General features: G+C 55.0%; 2 protein-coding genes across 5 annotated transcripts in view; one reads left to right on the forward strand and one right to left on the reverse strand.

Moving 5' to 3' along the window:
- The first annotated feature begins 1,851 nt into the window (after window positions 1-1,851).
- On the forward strand, window positions 1,852-13,019 carry NLRC3 (NLR family CARD domain containing 3). 2 transcript variants are annotated; one of them, XM_052773359.1, is made up of 18 exons: window positions 1,852-2,004; window positions 2,490-2,750; window positions 3,796-5,539; window positions 5,799-5,885; window positions 6,603-6,686; window positions 6,961-7,044; window positions 7,534-7,617; window positions 7,728-7,811; window positions 8,301-8,384; window positions 8,729-8,812; window positions 9,263-9,346; window positions 9,453-9,536; window positions 9,802-9,885; window positions 10,187-10,270; window positions 10,374-10,457; window positions 10,692-10,775; window positions 10,985-11,068; window positions 11,571-13,019. In XM_052773359.1, exons 1-18 carry the CDS (start codon window positions 1,998-2,000, stop codon window positions 11,659-11,661), a joined length of 3,282 nt encoding a protein of 1,093 aa, XP_052629319.1. In that variant the 5' UTR covers window positions 1,852-1,997; the 3' UTR covers window positions 11,662-13,019. The 2 variants fall into 2 exon arrangements, with proteins under 2 accessions (XP_052629319.1, XP_052629320.1); XM_052773360.1 differs by having other exon boundaries at window positions 2,490-2,638.
- Window positions 13,020-15,217: 2,198 nt separating this feature from the next.
- Window positions 15,218-16,212, reverse strand: part of CLUAP1 (clusterin associated protein 1) — a 71,812-nt gene continuing 70,817 nt past the window's right edge. For 2 of the 3 annotated variants that reach the window (XM_052773162.1, XM_052773163.1), the window contains exons 12-13: window positions 16,063-16,116; window positions 15,218-15,523 (exon numbers count right to left, since the gene is read on the reverse strand). In XM_052773162.1, the coding sequence (XP_052629122.1) occupies window positions 15,371-15,523; window positions 16,063-16,116 (207 nt within the window). In that variant the 3' untranslated portion in view covers window positions 15,218-15,370. The remainder of the gene's footprint in view (window positions 15,524-16,062; window positions 16,117-16,212) is intronic. The other variant, XM_052773164.1, reaches the window with a different exon arrangement.

The following is a 16,212-nucleotide window of genomic DNA, read 5'->3' on the forward strand; positions in this document are numbered from 1 at the left end:
GCAAAGACTTAATTGAACTTTCCAGGCCACTTAGAGACAAGAACACATCAAAGGGTGAAAATTTTGCTGTGAATGGCTCAGCCAGCTCCTGTAATTGATGTTATCTTAATTGACCAAGCCACTGCCTGGGGGATGAAGAGCCTGGCGAGCTGCTGCCGCAGACCTGCTGCTCCCTATATGGAGAAAAGGGCTTTGCTGTGAGGCCACCATCACTGCCAGGTGGAGCGTGGACCTCTGCCACCTCTGAAACCAGGGGGTCAGAGCTGGGCAGCCAAGAAAGAGCTGAAAGACTCCACGTTTCCTTCCTGGAGGGAAAGGTTGTGGATTCAGACCCAGCAACAACAGCAGCCCCCAGCCCTATGAGGGCTTGTCCAAGCCACATGTGAAACCATCTGGGCAGGTGGGGATGGGCTTTGTCACCCAGCGCCTCTCAGACACTTACCCCGCTCCGTAGGACATGCCGCAAAGGGGTGTCAATGAGAGATCTAGCCAGTGGGGTCTGTGAGGGACTCAACCCTGGGAGATGCTGCGTCTGGTCCTTCCTCCTGCAGCCTGGCCACCGTCCGTGCAGCTGGGCTGCTGCTGGTGGCTGAGCCCTTGCGTCTTCTGGTGGGAGAAATAAACCTCAGCATGGATCTCCTGGCAGGAGGATGAACAGAAGAGCCTGCAAAAGAGATGTTCCAAGCACCTTAACCTTGCACCATGGACCAGAAACTCTACCAAGTTTCCCTGGTCAAGCCACATTTGTGCTTTCTCCCTGGAAGAGGTTGGGTTTGACCAAAGAAAGTGAGTATTACCTGTACCTGTTGGTGAGGCTGCACTGAAGCCCCCACAGTGCCACGTCCTACTCAGGAGTCGGTTTGGGCAAAGGCAACACTGCCTGTGGGCAGCGACCTTCTTGCAGTGCCTCTGACAGGTACATCTGGGGGTGATCGCATGGATCTAGAGCATCCTGTAGGCCAGGTGGAGGTGAGGAAATGGTGCTGTGCCAGGACATGGGCCAGGGCACTGGGACACTGTGTTCACGTTGCTGCCGTGATCAGACAGCGCCTGGGGCTGAGATGTTCCCACTTGGACACGGCCAGCTCCTGGAGATGAATTTGGGGCTGGTGGAGAGGCCATCTGCTAACATAGGTGAAGCTGGGAGCACTCTCAAGCATGGAGGTATTTCCCTCTCCACCTTTGCTCAAAAAACAATTGGACTCAGTGAGTGGATACACTTCTTAAAAATAAAACATCAAACCCTCAGCATGGTTTGGCAGCAGCCAAGGGGGAGGGAGCAGGTAGATGCTCCTTCTCCAGGCAATGATTCACCAGTGCTGTGAAAAGTGGAGCGACTACAGAGCTCTGCAACAGGATGTGGTGTTGGCCACGCTCAGCAAGCCCTGACGGAAGCTCTGGACGGAGGCGAGGTGGGTTCGAAACTGAAACGGGCCCTTCATTGCCCTGCCTGCTGCCCCACAACTTCCTTCACAACACAGAGAAGGACAACGCAGGAGGGGTTCACAGCCCTGCTGTCCCTCTGGTGACAGTGGTGGCACTCAGGCGCTCGCTGGGTGACCTGTGGATGGCACAGGGGCATCGTCAAGGCAATTTATGCAATTGTTCTGCTCGAGAAAGGCTCCGGCATGAGTGGTGCTGGTGAAGGTACCAAGCTTGTGGCACTTGAGGTCTGGGGCAAAGATGCTGCAGCGTGATGGTCCCGGCCCTGCCCTTGCCAGGTCCACAGCACCGGGGACTCTGGTCTTAGTCAAAAGCTGATGAATGGGCCCTTGGCTCAACCACAGTCAGTACCACGTTAACTCAAGGTGTGCTCCCTCCCATGTTGCTCCCGATGCTTTTCCTCTTCTTCCACCAGGAACATGGATAAAGGCTGAGGAGCCTCGACTGGTGCTGTGAGCAGGCTGGGGGGACGTGGGGCGGTCCATGGGACGGCTGTGCTGCTGCCAACACAGCACTCCTCACCCAGGGATCACCCATGTCACGGGAAGCCTCCGATGGAAGGTGAGTGGTGGCTGGGCAGCTGGACATCCATCATCTCAGTGGAGTTTCGGATTCAAAAATGGGACAAGGTCGCTCACCAAGGTGTGAAGGTTAACAGCAGTTCCTAGTCCAAGGGCTTGGGGACCGCTGTGCTGGCACAGGGGGAACGGCTGTCTCCAAAGATAAATAATCTTGCTCAGACTTTTATCTCTGCATGGGCTTGGTTTCCAGGAGGAAATGCGATTTCATGATTGCATTCTTCAGTTTGACTCCAGTTTCAATAGCTGCTGCCTTGACCAAGCAGCTCCTCACAAAACAGCCTGCCACAGCTTTGGGATGGCATCATCTCAAGGAGGACTTTGGCAGGTTGCTCTGGAGGGCTCTAGTTTACCCCCTGCTACCTTCAGAGTCAGATGAGGTGCTCCACTGCTGCCTTTCCCATCACCCCTGAGGAACATGCCCAGGGCTTGTTCAAGACCTAACTCTCCTGCTCTCCTCTCCCACAGAGGCTTGGATCAACCGCTACCGCAAGCAGCTGGTGAGGTCCATCTCACCGCAGTTCCTGGAGGAGATCATCTGCTACCTGCGGAGGCTGGACCTCCTCACGGCGGAGGAGGCTGGCCGGGCGCAGGAGGCGAGCTCCCTGCCCGAGAAGGTGAGGGCAGTGGTGGATGTCCTGGCTGGCAAGGGCAGCTACGCCTCCCAGTCCCTGCAGACCTTCATCGAGACCACCAATTCCCAGCTCTACCTTCACATCACTGTCTATGGTAGGCAGTCCACTTTGGACCCAATGAGGGGTGTCTGCACACATGTCCTGGCTGTGGGTGCTTGCTGGAGCACCCCAAGATGCGCACAGAGCTGGGCAGCGTTGGCAGCTCCGATGGGAGTGTCCATGCAAGTGATGGTGCTATCTCAGGGTCTCTGCTGGGGAAGGACACAGCCAGGGGATGACAAGGGTTCTCTGCCAGGTTTGAGGTACCTTCCTCCAGGCCCCTCGCTGCCCTCAGCACACTTCTCTGGGCAGCCTGAGGAACCTTTAATGTCCTCAATGTCCTGATCACACCAGTCACTCCCAGCAGCTGGGCTGGGAACAGGGGGACAGCAGGAGGAGGATGGCTGGGAATCCCTGACCCCATCCATTGATGGCTGCCCCAACTTCAGGCTCTCCTTGCAACCCTCTTGCCAGGAGAGGTTTCCCTCCTGGTTGGAAGGTTCCAACCTTGGTTGGTGTCTGCTCTGAATCTCTCACAGCACCATCCCCTGCTTGTCCAGCCTTTGCTGGAGGCTTTAAATACGCTATACTAGGGGCCATGGTACCTGAGCCAGGTGAGCAGGAAAGGTTCAGAGATGGTGACCAGGTTCAGCTACGAGTCCAACTCATTAGACAAGTCCATGGTGATGAGACAAGGCTGAGGTCAAGCCAGGAAGTCAACCCAGAGGTCAGGATCAGGTCCAGTGAGGGCAACCAAGTTCAGACACAGTCCAGTGGTCACCAGGCAAGTGTAGAACGATGAGGTCCAAGATCAAGGTCCAGATCAACAAGGTCCATAGCAGGCACAGGCACGATGGTGCTGTAGGCAAGTACTCCTACAACATAGCTTAGGCAGGGGCTGAAGGCCCAGGGCTGAGCTTAAATGGGCTCCTGGACTGATGAGTGAGGCTGGGCAGGACCATTTAAGCCTATTAGTGCCCTCCAGGCCCTGGCACATCCCCTCTGCATGGGCACAACAGAAAAGTGAAGCAGCATCTCTCATTTGCGTTTGTGGTTACCATCCTCCTCCTCATGCCTTCGTTTCATTTCTCACTGTGCAGAACCCATGGTGCAGAAGCACCTGGAGAGCCTCCAAAGCTACTATGGGAATGGCTTGGAGACGGGTCCCCTCCAGCGACTCACGAACCTGCTGCTGGTGGAAGGCTTGACTGATATCCAGCAGAAGGAGCATGACATCCTGCAGATTGAAGCCACCAAAGGCTTACGAAATGTATCCAAGAGCATCCCTCTGGAGAAGCTCTTCCTGCCTCTCTCCAAGGTCAGCATCCCACCTCGGATCTCTGTCACCATCGGAGTGGCTGGGATTGGCAAAAGCACACTGGTGAAGCTGTTTGTCTACACCTGGGCAAAGGGGGAGATCAACAGGGACATCATCTTTGTGCTGCCCCTCACCTTCCGGGAGCTCAACACCTACGAGAAGCTCTCTGCTGAGAGGCTCATCTGCTCGGCATTCCCTCACATCACTGAGCCAAACTGCATCTCGGCAGGAGCTGCCAGGACCCTGCTGATCCTCGATGGCTTGGATGAGTTCAAGACTCCTTTGGATTTTTCCAACACGGTAGTATGCACCGATCCCAAAAAGGAGATCCAAGTGGACAACCTGATCACCAACATCATACGTGGCAACCTGCTGCAGGAGGCTTCTGTCTGGGTCACGTCGCGGCCAACAGCAGCCAGCCAAATCCCCGGTGGGCTTGTTGACCGGATGACGGAAATACGAGGTTTTGGAGCTGCAGAGATGCAGGACTTCTTGGACCAGATGTTCCTTGACAACAGAGACCTATCTGGCCAAGTCCTGCATCACATCAGGGCTAACAGGCCGTTACATGTGATGTGCACCGTTCCTGGCTTTTGCTGGATTTCTGGCTCCTCAATCGGTTATTACCTAAAAAATAGCACTGATCAATTCCAAGAAACAACTGTTGTCCCCAAGACCCTATCAGAAATCTACTCCTATTATTTTAAAATGGCTCTGAGCAGTGACTGGCCAGAAAAGCCAAAAGAAACACTCAGGATTGAGCAGGCTATGAACAACAGCAAGAAGATGGTGGGCAGCCTGGGCAGACTGGCCTTCTATGGGCTGCTCAAAAAAAAATATGTGTTTTATGAGCAGGACATGAAGGCGTACGGCATTGACCTTTCCTTGCTGCAGAGCAGCTTGTGCAGTCGCCTCCTACTCAAAGAAGAGATGCAGTCCTTCACAGCTTACTACTTCTCCCACTTAACCATACAGGAGTTTCTAGCAGCTATTTATTATTACACGGCTGCAAAGCGGGCAATATTCGACCTCTTCACAGAGAGCGGGATGTCCTGGCCCAAGTTGGGTTTCATCAACCACTTCAAGAGTGCTGTTCAGAGGTCGCTGCAGGCAGAGGACAGGCATCTGGACATCTTTGTGCGTTTTCTGTCTGGGCTCCTCTCCCCGCAGGTGAACAAGCTGCTCTCTGGATGGCTGCTGGTGAAGGACGAGCACAACAGCTTCAGGAGCCAAGCAATCAACTTCCTCCAGGGCTGCCTGAACACCGATTACCTCATCTCCTCACGGACGGTGAACACCATGCACTGCCTGTATGAAATTCAGCACACGGAGATTGCTAAGACTGTGGAAGAAGCAATGAAGAACGAGAGCTTGGCCGGGATGCTCACCCCTGTGAACTGCTCTGCCCTGGCTTATCTCCTGCAGGTCTCTGATGTCTGTGTGGAGGAGACGAACCTCTCCAACTGCCTCACCTACAACATCTGTAAGAGCCTGCTCTCCCAGCTCCTCTTCTGCCACAACCTCAGGTGAGTCCTGGTCGGATTGCACCGGGAGAAGCAAGCAGGGACACCGGGCTGTGACTCGAAATGCTGGGTGTCGATGGGAGACATGGGCCCACCAACATTGTCCATCAGCAGGGAGCTGCCCTGGGAATGGCACTGGGTCTGCTCTGCTTCTGTGCTTGAGTTTTTCCACCTGTGATGGGCAGATGTCACAGGAGAGTAGTCCTTTCTCCACTTTGTTCTCCAAATGCTTGCTTTTGCTCTTTCCTTGTATCTTCTCCAGGCTGGACAATAATCAGTTTAAGGACAACGTGATGGAGCTGCTGGGCAGTGTGCTGAGTGTGAAGGACTGCCAGATCCAGAAGCTCAGGTAGGACCTGGCCCAGAGCAGACAGGCTGTTCCTGGGGATGCAGTACGGAGCTGGGGGCACCTCAAAACCAGGGTGAGGGTCTTCCAGGAACATCTCTCTCACTGGCTCCCCAGGGTGCCTGGTGACAAGGACAGCCTTATAGGCACAGTGACCTTACGCACCGTGTCCTCGCGGTGGCTGGGGAGGCAGTCTCGCCCAGCCTTCCTGGGACCGCTACCTCCTCGCTCTTCCTAAAAATTTGTGTGGAAATCCATGGGTTACCCAACAAACTGCTTCCCAAAGTCATGGCTGTTTGCTGGACACCCGAGGTTCTGCACGGAGCATCTGACACATGGAGAGGACAGGCTCCCGACCCCCACGCAGGGAGATGCCTCGCCCCAGACATTTGGGTCCCCACTTCCGCCACCTCCCTGCCCTTCTTTGTGGCTGCAAACAGAGTCCCCCATGCTGTGATCTGAGCTCCCTTTTTATGAAACAAATGAATTTTAAGTCTAGAAACTTCCCTTCTACCCTGTCCTTGCAATCCCCTGCCTGGAGTCCACCCCAGGAGAGCAGACCTTGGAGCATCCACCACTTTGCATGGTTGTACCATGAACCAAATGTTCCTCATGGCTTTCCTCTGCTCACCCATCCCAGCTTCGTCCTGGGACATGCCAGGGGCTGCAAAAACCTCTTTCTCCCCCTGAAAAACACCCAATGTTTCTTTTTCTGGGCAGCTTGGCAGAAAATCAGATCAGCAATAAGGGAACCAAAGCGCTGGCCAGGTCGCTGATGGTGAACAGGAGCCTGACAGTGCTGGAGTAAGTGTTCCCCCTTTACCAGCTCCTGCCACGCATGCATTCCCACCGGGAACCATTCCCATGGCTGCAGCAGGGCTGGATCCCACCTCGCCTGACTGAGCTGGGGAGGGTCTCCAGCCCCCAAAGCCACCACCGCTCAAGAGGTGTGAGCTGCTGGCCTGATGTCCCACCTCAGCAGTGCCTGGGATGGTACCACACGGAGGCATTTGGCTTAAAGTGGGCACATCCCACTCTGGTTTTGCTAACCTTGGGTTTTCCGTCTGTCTTGCCCCAGCCTGCGAAGCAACTCCATTGGCCCCACTGGAGCAAAAGCACTGGCTGATGCGCTGAAAAAAAATCACGTCCTGCTCTCCCTGAAGTAAGTCTCAACTTCTGCAGCACCTCTGAGAGCAGATCCGCAGGACAAGCCTCCCCAGCCCTCTCCTGTTCCATTGAGGTTTTCCCTGCCTCAAGGGCCAGAAGGTGGGGAGACCCTGGGCACAACCTGGTTTGGTTGAGCTGGGCAGCAAGCATGAGTGCAGCTGGCAGAGACCTGGTGACTGGGGCAGCCCTGGGCCAGAGATGTTGGGACCCTCCTGCCTCTCAGCTTCAGTGGGTCCAGGTTGAGGTTGAGGTCGAGGTCCATCCCTTGCATGGGAGCTCACAGGCTGCTGGTGCACAGGAGGAGGCATCTCCCATGGGAGAGGAGGGAGGGAGACCCCCAGGTAGGGATGCTCAGGGGTCAGACACACTTCTCACACCAGGGATGGGGGCAAGGAAATGCCAGGGCAGGCAACCACCACCCTGCATGACGCCTTGCCCCGCTACAGGGGCTGCCACTCATGCCTTCGCTCCTCTCTCCTTGCAGCCTGCAGCACAACACCATCAAGGAGGATGGTGCCACTTTCCTGGCCGAGGCCCTGTTGACCAACCACAGGCTGACAACCCTGCAGTGAGTGACCGGGACCTGCTGTCCCCCCCTCCCAGCCACCCAGCAGACCGAGGTGCCACCAATGGGGACGTGGCACCTGACATTCATGGGTGCCTTCCTCACCTTTGCAGCCTGCAGAAAAATGCCATCGGAGCCTGCGGTGCCAGGAAAATAGCAGAGGCGCTGAAGCAGAACTGCAGCCTGAAGGAGCTGACGTAAGAGCAGCATGAGGTGGAGGGATGGCGACGCCAGCGCCACATCTCCCAGGATCTGTGGGCAGGATTGGTGGGCAGGGGGCTTGGCCATGCGACGCAGGCGGGATGGACTCTGCTAGCTTTGGCCAAGGGGGTTGGCATGGGTGGAGGGGGACAAGGACCTCAGCGCTGCTTTCAGAGCGACCCTGCAGAGATGCTCTTCATATCTCCAGGAATGCAGGGAGCCACGTAAAGAACTGAGAGCCCAAGTCTTCCTTCCAGCAGAGGCAAGTGGCAGGTCTCCAGGCCCTGTGGATACATTAAAAACTAGTTCAGGTCAAAACCAACACACGAGAACAGAAGTGTATGTAGGTTGGAAGTAAGACCACAGCAAGTTCATGCTTATTGCTGAAGCAGAAAGAGCCTGGGGGAGATAAATCTTTTGCCGGCAGATCTAAGCCAGTTGCAACGTGGCCGCGGGTAACACCTGCTCTTCCTCTTGTGTCTTAGACTCTCCAGCAACTCAGTAGGAGACAACGGCTCAGTTGCCTTGGCCGAAGCTCTGAAGGTGAACCACAGTCTGCAAAGCCTCGAGTAAGTCCCCCCTCTGTGCCTGGTCTGCTTGCCCAACAGAGCCCAGCCTCCTCACTCCAGCAACACCTCCCCACCTACCTCGGCTGCCCCAAAGTGCTGGCAAACCCTGTCACCTCTGCTCAGCGGGGCCAGTGCTGCCGTGGCGAGCAGGAGATGCTGATCCTGGCCTGGCTGCTCCCAAAGTTGGTCCTTTAGCCACAGCTCCCCACTGTCTCCCATGGCTGGGAGATACCTGTTTCTCAGTGAAACAGGCAAATGGGCACTTTTCACCCCAAACACGACCACATAGCCTACCTGCAATGCCAAGACTGGCCCATCCTCATGCCTTCCCCTCTTTGTCTCAGTCTCCAGAGCAACTCCATCAGCAGCGCTGGGGTCACTGCGCTGACAGCAGCTCTCTCCTCCAATAAGGGACTCATCAACCTCAAGTAAGTGACAATCCCTCCGGCCACCCCAGCCAAAAGCTGCTACCGGGACACGGGATGCGAGAAGTTTTCCTTGTCCCTGGTTGTTTCCACAAGTGCTCTGGGATGCTGATAGCAGCCTCTGTCCCTCCTCCAGCTGCAACCATCTTCTCTCCATGATTAGCTTTCTCCCCTTGGGACAATATCGGTTCAGCCATGTCTCACAATGAAAGGATGGCAGCAGGGATGGGAGGCTGGGAAAAAGCCCTGATGGGCCATGGGTGCCCACAGCTGTAGGATGCACAGGGAATGGAGATGCAGATGGGGATGCAGATGCTGATGGAGATGCAAGTCAGACAGGCTGCTGTCGCAATAGATGGTCTCAGCCCCAGAGTGGGGGGGCGAGGAGGGCTGTGGTGGAGCAGCCGATGCCCTGCCTCGGACACTCCTCCCCAGCTCCATGTCTTTTCCCAGCCTGCGGGAGAACTCCATCAGCAAGGAGGGGGGCCCAGCCATCGCCCGTGCCCTGCGGACCAACAGCACCCTCAGGAAGCTGGAGTAAGTCCCATGGGCCCCAGGAGGGCACCCATGCTGCTGCACGGTGTCGCTGGAGTTGTCCCAAACTCTGCATGCGTGACTTACATTCTCTGTCCCTTGCCTCTAGCTTAGCGGCGAACCTGCTATATGATGAAGGTGGCAAGGCCATCGCTTTAGCGATGAAAGAGAACCAGGCGCTTACGTCCCTCCAGTAAGTTTCCCCTTGGACCTGCCTTGGTTTGAAGCCCCTTGCGTGGACGCAGGGCAGGGACACTGCTCCTGGCCCTCAGCCCCGCCAGGCTGTGAGAGTGGCTTCCCTGGGTTGCCCTTCCATGGGAGGTGTGCTGTGCCATCCCGGATGGATCCACGGGCACATGGGTCATCTCCCTGGATGGGAGCGGATGGGTGCTAAGCTTGGAGGGATTGGGGCATCCTCACAGCCCCAGGCTTCACCTCCCGTTTTCTCCTGTTTGCAGCTTGCAGTGGAATTTCATCCAGGCAAAAGCTGCCACAGCCCTGGCACAAGCACTACAGTTCAACAGCAGCCTGGCCAGCCTCGAGTAAGTGGGGACACTGGAGGACAGGTCCTGGGCAACATCTTCCTTCTGGGACCTGCCCATGGACTCTGCCCTCACGCTGCTCTAGGGGAGGTGGCTTTGCCTGCTGCCTCCTCCATGTGCGCCATCCCATCCTGTGTCCCCATTGCACGTCCCTGGCTGGGGATGCTGTAAGTGCATGGTGGGCCGGGGACCCCCCCAAGCCATTTGGGAAAGCCTGGCACACTGTGCCCTGTGCTAGCTGCCCCTCTCCCTGCTCCTGGGTGCCTGGGCTGTGGGCAGATGCAGCACTTGCGTGTCTTAGCTTGCAGGAGAATGCCATCGGAGACGAGGGAATGGTTGCCCTCTCCGCTGCACTGAAGGTCAACAAAACACTGGCAGATCTTCAGTGAGTATCCAGGCTGTGGCGGGGCCGTGGTGTCGCAGCCTGTCTAATTAGCACACCATGGCTACCTCACAACGTGCGCTGAAGGGTCCTTGTTCTCTTGCAGCCTGCAAGTGGCTTCAGTTGGCGTGGCTGGTGCCCAAGCCCTGGCAGAAGCCTTGATGGTCAACAAGAGCCTACAGATCCTAGAGTAAGTGCTTAGTGGGGCCACCGAGTCCTGTGACAATGCTCCCTGGGGGTGTCCGAGACCCTGGTCCTTAGCTCAGCACTGCTTCCACCCTTGCATTGTGTCCTACCAGACTTGGCTTGCCTTGTCCCTTGACTCGCTGGTGTGGGGCCAGCTCTCCCACCTCCTCCTCTTGCCCATGGAGAGCACAGGGCCGTCCCAGGCTGTCCTTCCTCACTGCCTTGCCTTTCTTCACAGCTTGCGGGGAAACTCCATCGGTGTGGCAGGGGCCAAGGCGATGGCCAATGCGCTGAAGGTGAACTGCAGCCTCCGCCGGCTCAAGTAAGTATCCCGCTCCCTGGGGTAAGCCAGAAAGAGCCTTTCCAGACCTTCCTGGAGGGAGCAGCATGGGGACGGCCAGGTCAGCAGCTCTCAGTAGGGCAAACCCCCGAGCTGGTGGCTTTTCCCAATGCCCACGCCCATGGTGTGCATTCCCTCCTGGTGGGCATGTCTCCCTGGCCAGTGCTTTCTGACCCTCCCACCTCCTGCAGCCTGCAGGAAAACTCCCTGGGCATGGACGGAGCCATCTGCATCGCCACTGCTCTGAAGGGCAACCATGGCCTCACCTACGTGAAGTAAGTGGCTGCCGTGCTGGATGGTAAGGCAGGGATGGGGGAGACCACAGGAGCCATCAAGGGACCTTCCCCACCGCTGGCACTGCCCGTTCCTGGCTGCCCTACAGGGACCTCCCTGATGGGGCAGGGGGCAAGGGTGCCCTGTGCTCCTCCTGGCGTGACAGCCACCACACCTGCACAACTCCAGACCCCACAGCTCCTCTCTGGGGATGCCTCTGGGGCAAAGAACCACCCCAAAAGCCAAATAGTCTCCAAAATATCACAGGGACGGACTGGCTCAGCCCCTTCAGCTCCCCAGGAGCTTTCTCCAGCTTTTCAGCTGGCTGCCTCTGGGCTCTGAAACCCAGAGTCCCCTTTGACCAGGGTCCCTGCAAGAGCTCCTGGATGGCATGGGGAGGGTGCAGATGATGGTGGTGCAAAGCTGGGGAGCATCTCTCGTACCCACCAAGGATCCTGCTCTGCCTCATGTCCAAGCCTGAACTTCTCTTCTCTTTGCTCCCAGCCTGCAGGGGAACCGCATCGGCCAGTCGGGAGCCAAGATGATCTCTGACGCTATCCGGACAAACTCACCCGACTGTGTCGTGGACGTGTGAGGGTGCCTGGCCGCAGTAAGGAGGTGGCCCGGTGGGTCCCTTTGGCTGGCGTGCCTCCGCAGGGAGCTGCTTGGCCCTCTGCCCGCCCGTCTTAGGGAGGAGAGCTGGGGCAAGGAGAGCTCCTGAGCTCCCTGGCACGGCCCAGGAGGACCTAGAGCCTCCGGATCAGCAGTGCAGGAGGATCAAGACTTGCTAGTGTTGAAAGCTGAGGGATGTATGCCCATATCCCTGTTCATCCAGGCCCTGGGGGAGCTTCAAGGAATGGGTGAAATGCAAAAAGGAGAGAGGAGGGGGAAGATCCCACGTGCCAGCCCCTCTCATTTTTGTGACTTACCTGCCACCACTGGCGGCAGCGACCCCTCCTGTGATCTCCGTGGGGTTACAGCGCTGTGCTCAGACCCTGCCCCAGACTGGGCGCATCCTGACCACCCCGGAGCTCTGCTCTTGTCCTAGCCTGAGTCGCTGGGGGCAAAAATTGCAGGACCCCAGCGGGGGCTCCAGGGCTCTGCTTCCAGCGCCAGCTCTTCTCTCTCTACTTCTGGCAAGGATCCCAGGGTGAAACATGGGCAGGATTCACAGCAGCCCCTTCTCACCTAGCAAAATACAGCCCAGTCCTGCAGGCTCCCCTTGATATCCCAGACAGAAACGAGAGGTTTGCTGTTTCCTTGCTCAGATGGGAGCGGTGCTTTGGACCTCGGCACTTCAGAGCAGGGTCCTAGGCAGTGAGTGCAACCTGTGCTGTTTGCCATGCCCTTCATAACAGGTTGGTGCTGGCCAAGCATGCCTGAAGTGTTTGGTAGTGCTGTTCTCTATCAGAGACAGGCATCCCAAGACATGGGAGTGGAACCATCTAGAAAGACTTTGGGAAATAAAGAGCCCTGAGGATAATGGCAGGAGGAGCGGGAGGGTGAACGTAAGAGGAACAGCACTGCACCAGGATGGGCCATCTCCAGCACACATGTCTTGGGGATACAGTGGGACTGCCTTATCACAAAGTTCTGCCTCTTGAGTTCAGGCTGGACTTTTTGGGTCTCCTGCTGTTGTCATTGGTGACAAGTTGTGTGACCTTTGGATGCATCTTCCCGACATCCCAGCTGCAGGCAGAGTCCGTTCCTAGCAGTCACCTTTTGGGCAGGTGGCTGCTGAAAGCAGAGGTGCCAGGTAATGCCTTCATGTGCGTGGCAGAGACCCAGTGACTCTCCAAAAGGTGCCAGGTTTGCAGGTGGACCAGTAGCCAAACTATGCAACCCCACCAGAGCCCCCTCCAGCCACTGCCCCCTCTCCCCACTCCATCCCAGCCGGAGCCCACACCGAGGCTGCTGCACTCGGGGCAGTAAGCGACTGCTCCAGGGACCTTGGTGTGCTAATCCTGGAGAAACGCCGGGCTGAGCTGTGTGATATGTACATACTTGGAAATAAATTGGTTGCTAGCTGAGAAGATGCCTTGTGCTGTCTTCCTCTCTTGCATTACATTACATTCGGAGTGCACTGTGCTCTGCTGCCCTGGCTGCAGACCTCACCCCCCATACTGGTGTGACAAGAGGGCTCATGGCTTTTTCCATGAGGTGTCAGGGGCTGGGGGACGCTCTCCAACAGGATACAGTGATGCTGAGTGATTTAAGTCCTACCTCTTTCACCATTATTTCAGGGCAGACTGAGGCTCGGGTCCAGCTCTGCCCAAAGCCTGTGCCTAACCCTGAGCTGAAACGTTACCTGAAACGCCAAGGGAGAGAGCGATCAACAACCCCAAGCCAGCTCCTGTGCTCTGGAGCTCCAGAAAACAGGGGGTTAACAACAATTTTAAATATATTTAATCTATCTGTCTGGATATGCACATACCTAGCTATACACAAACACTTCTGAGCTGAAAGCTTGAGTGCTCAGAGGCTGCACTTGCACTGGCACCAGGGGGGTGGCTGCTAACGGTGCTGCAGCTGCAAGGCAAACCATGGCTACCCTAAAACCTGGCCAGCTGTGCTGAAAGGCTAGGTAGCAGTTCTGCCTGAAGAGGCTCTGGTTCTGTGCACACAAGGTATTAAGTCAGCTTTCCATTGCGGCCTACAATATCGGAAATAACATAGAAAACCGTTAACTCTGAAACTGCAGCCCAGACTTGGAAGCTGGGCCCGATCTCATGGGAAATCTCTCTCACAGATCAGATATATCTCAGCACACAGGGAGGACCAGAACAGATTCCCTATGTAACATGGAAAAACATTTTCAGAACGGGTCCTAAAATCAGGACATTCTCATCCCTTGGGAGAGGGATGTGGAGAGCACATGCGCTTTCTCACTGGCTGTCACAGGACACCCCCTAATGGCTCTGCAGTAGGTGTCTAGCACTAAGAACACCGTCTTTTGCATCTGCTTTCTTTGAAGTGTGGTGCAAAATGCCAATTAATTTTACAGTGTGCAAGGAAGTGTCCTAACTGTCAGCCAGTTTGGCTCAAGCCTGTACAACTGTGCGCATTTCAGCACATCACTGCACCCCACATACGTCCCGTTACTACACAAAAACTGCACTATATTTACCTGCAAACTTTTGTCCCACCTTGATGTGACATTTCAAGCTCTGAGCTCTGCTGATGGGGAACTGCCTTGGGTGTGACGGTTCCACCCTTGGGGCCAGAGATAGAGAGAGATAAAAAAGCTCTTGGTTTTTCAAGTAACTGGCATGTGTTCCTTCCTTCAGCACAATAACGGAGGGGTTGGACCTGACTCTAGACTTCAGACGGGGAGGAAAGCAAAGTACTTTGCTGATGTGAAAAAAGGGAAGGGCAGGAAAACAGCCTGGGCTCTTGTCTGCCCTGATGAACACACACCAAAATGAACTCTTCTAATCAAGCACTGATTTCTGCTCCCGTGAAGACAAATTGTGATGCTAAAGCAGAGCTAAAAGAAAAGAGGCAACACACTAGACAAGCTCCACCTTTTGCGTTCACCTGCATACATTTTCCCTGATGGCATCTGTATAACTTGCTGAACAAAAGCCCAACTTTTGGCCCATTTGAGTGCCTAAATCTCAGTCTGCCCCAGAAGTACCAGTATAATTAAAGGACTAATTTCATATGGATTTAGTTACAGCAGTCTCGCATGGCCGCTCTCAGAACGCTCAAGCACAACCCACTGAAGTTTGAGAACAATTCCCACTGACAGCTGAAATACTAAGAGATGCTGCACTGAAGGCGCAGGTATTTGAGGACTCCTTCACTAGTTTCCCACTCCCTTAGTGCAACTGGTGCTGCTCTTTGTGGAGGCAAGCCCTTGATTAAGTAAAGGATATGTTTAGGATAAATAGATTTAAGCCAGATTTAAAATCAATTTAAGTGTGTTCCCAGAGCAGCTTTTCATCCAGTTCTACTAAGCCCCAAAAATATGTTTGGACATAATAAAATGCAGGGAAATCAAGCACATGATACTCACTGGAGTGTGACTTTTGGCGCTGCAGTGCATGAGGGCCAGTTCTAATGCAATTATGGAAATAACCTCACTCCACATTACTGTGATTCTCATTACGGATAAACTGCTCACGCTTTGAGAGTCACAAGACTGGCAATCCAAGTTTAATTTTCAAGTTTAATGAACATTATTTACCAACTCCTGAATTCATGCTGACAAGTGCTTTTCAGATGGCAGGATATTAGCTCCTGGCTGGCATGCTCTCCAAAGTTTGTATTTCAAGATGCCTCCTGGTCCTGCTACTAAGGGGTCAGAAGTCATTATCACTTTCCTCTAGCGGCTCTGGCTTCCTTGCTCGGTGACTGGATTTGCTTGGGGAGATTTCCATGCTGTCGTCTTCCATATCATCCTCTTCCTCATCTTCATCTTCATCCAGGTCAATCTCACTATCCCCCGAGTCCTCCTGCAGGAAAGCAAACAGAATTCATGACCGGTTCTCAGATGGCAAGGCATCTCTGCCAGCTCAAAAGTAAAGGATGGTGCTGCTGGCTGATGTTAAGTTGCTCCCTCCCCTGCGGTCTGTGCAATCACACACCTGGGGGCTATGGGGAAGGTTGTTTGTCCAGCCTGGTATGGATTCCAGATTTGGACTTGCTCCGGGGAGCAGCAGCAGATTCTGCAAGACGTTTTGTTCCAGCTCAGGCTGCTGTGCTGCTGGCCTTTCAAAATAATGACAGGCCAGAGCTCAGCTGCCTCTGGGAGCTAATGGCCCACATGGCTTTCACCAGCAGCTCCCCACTTTGCTAGACAGTGGCTGCTCCATTCAATTTATTGCAAACCTCCTTCCCCACTTTACAGGGCTGACCAAAATGAACTGCCTGACTTCTGCTGAATCTGTGGTATTAAAAACCTTGCAGGGCGTTTAACTTTAAAGTGATACCTATTGCGAGACCAAAGAATCAAGGCATAGTGGAAGAAAATAACTGCAGGAGAGAAACCCACCTGTGCTTTGGTGATGATCTTGCGCGTGCCTGGCCGTGCTGGGGCAGATCTCCCCTTGGAGAACCAGAGTAGAAAGAACAGCAGAGGCAGAGCAGAAAAAAAAAAAGTACAAGAACATAAAAGAAAATATAAAGTAACCAGAATGGGAGC

Source organism: Harpia harpyja, chromosome 21 (assembly GCF_026419915.1).
Source record: "Harpia harpyja isolate bHarHar1 chromosome 21, bHarHar1 primary haplotype, whole genome shotgun sequence".
Taxonomy (NCBI): domain Eukaryota; kingdom Metazoa; phylum Chordata; class Aves; order Accipitriformes; family Accipitridae; genus Harpia; species Harpia harpyja.

Bases quoted from the DNA above. Each gene is read 5' to 3' on its own strand.
- NLRC3 (XM_052773359.1), top strand. The intron at 6,687-6,960 runs GTAAGTGTTCCC...GTCTTGCCCCAG, and splicing joins AGGAGCCTGACAGTGCTGGA to CCTGCGAAGCAACTCCATTG. The intron at 9,886-10,186 runs GTAAGTGGGGAC...TGCGTGTCTTAG, and splicing joins AGCAGCCTGGCCAGCCTCGA to CTTGCAGGAGAATGCCATCG.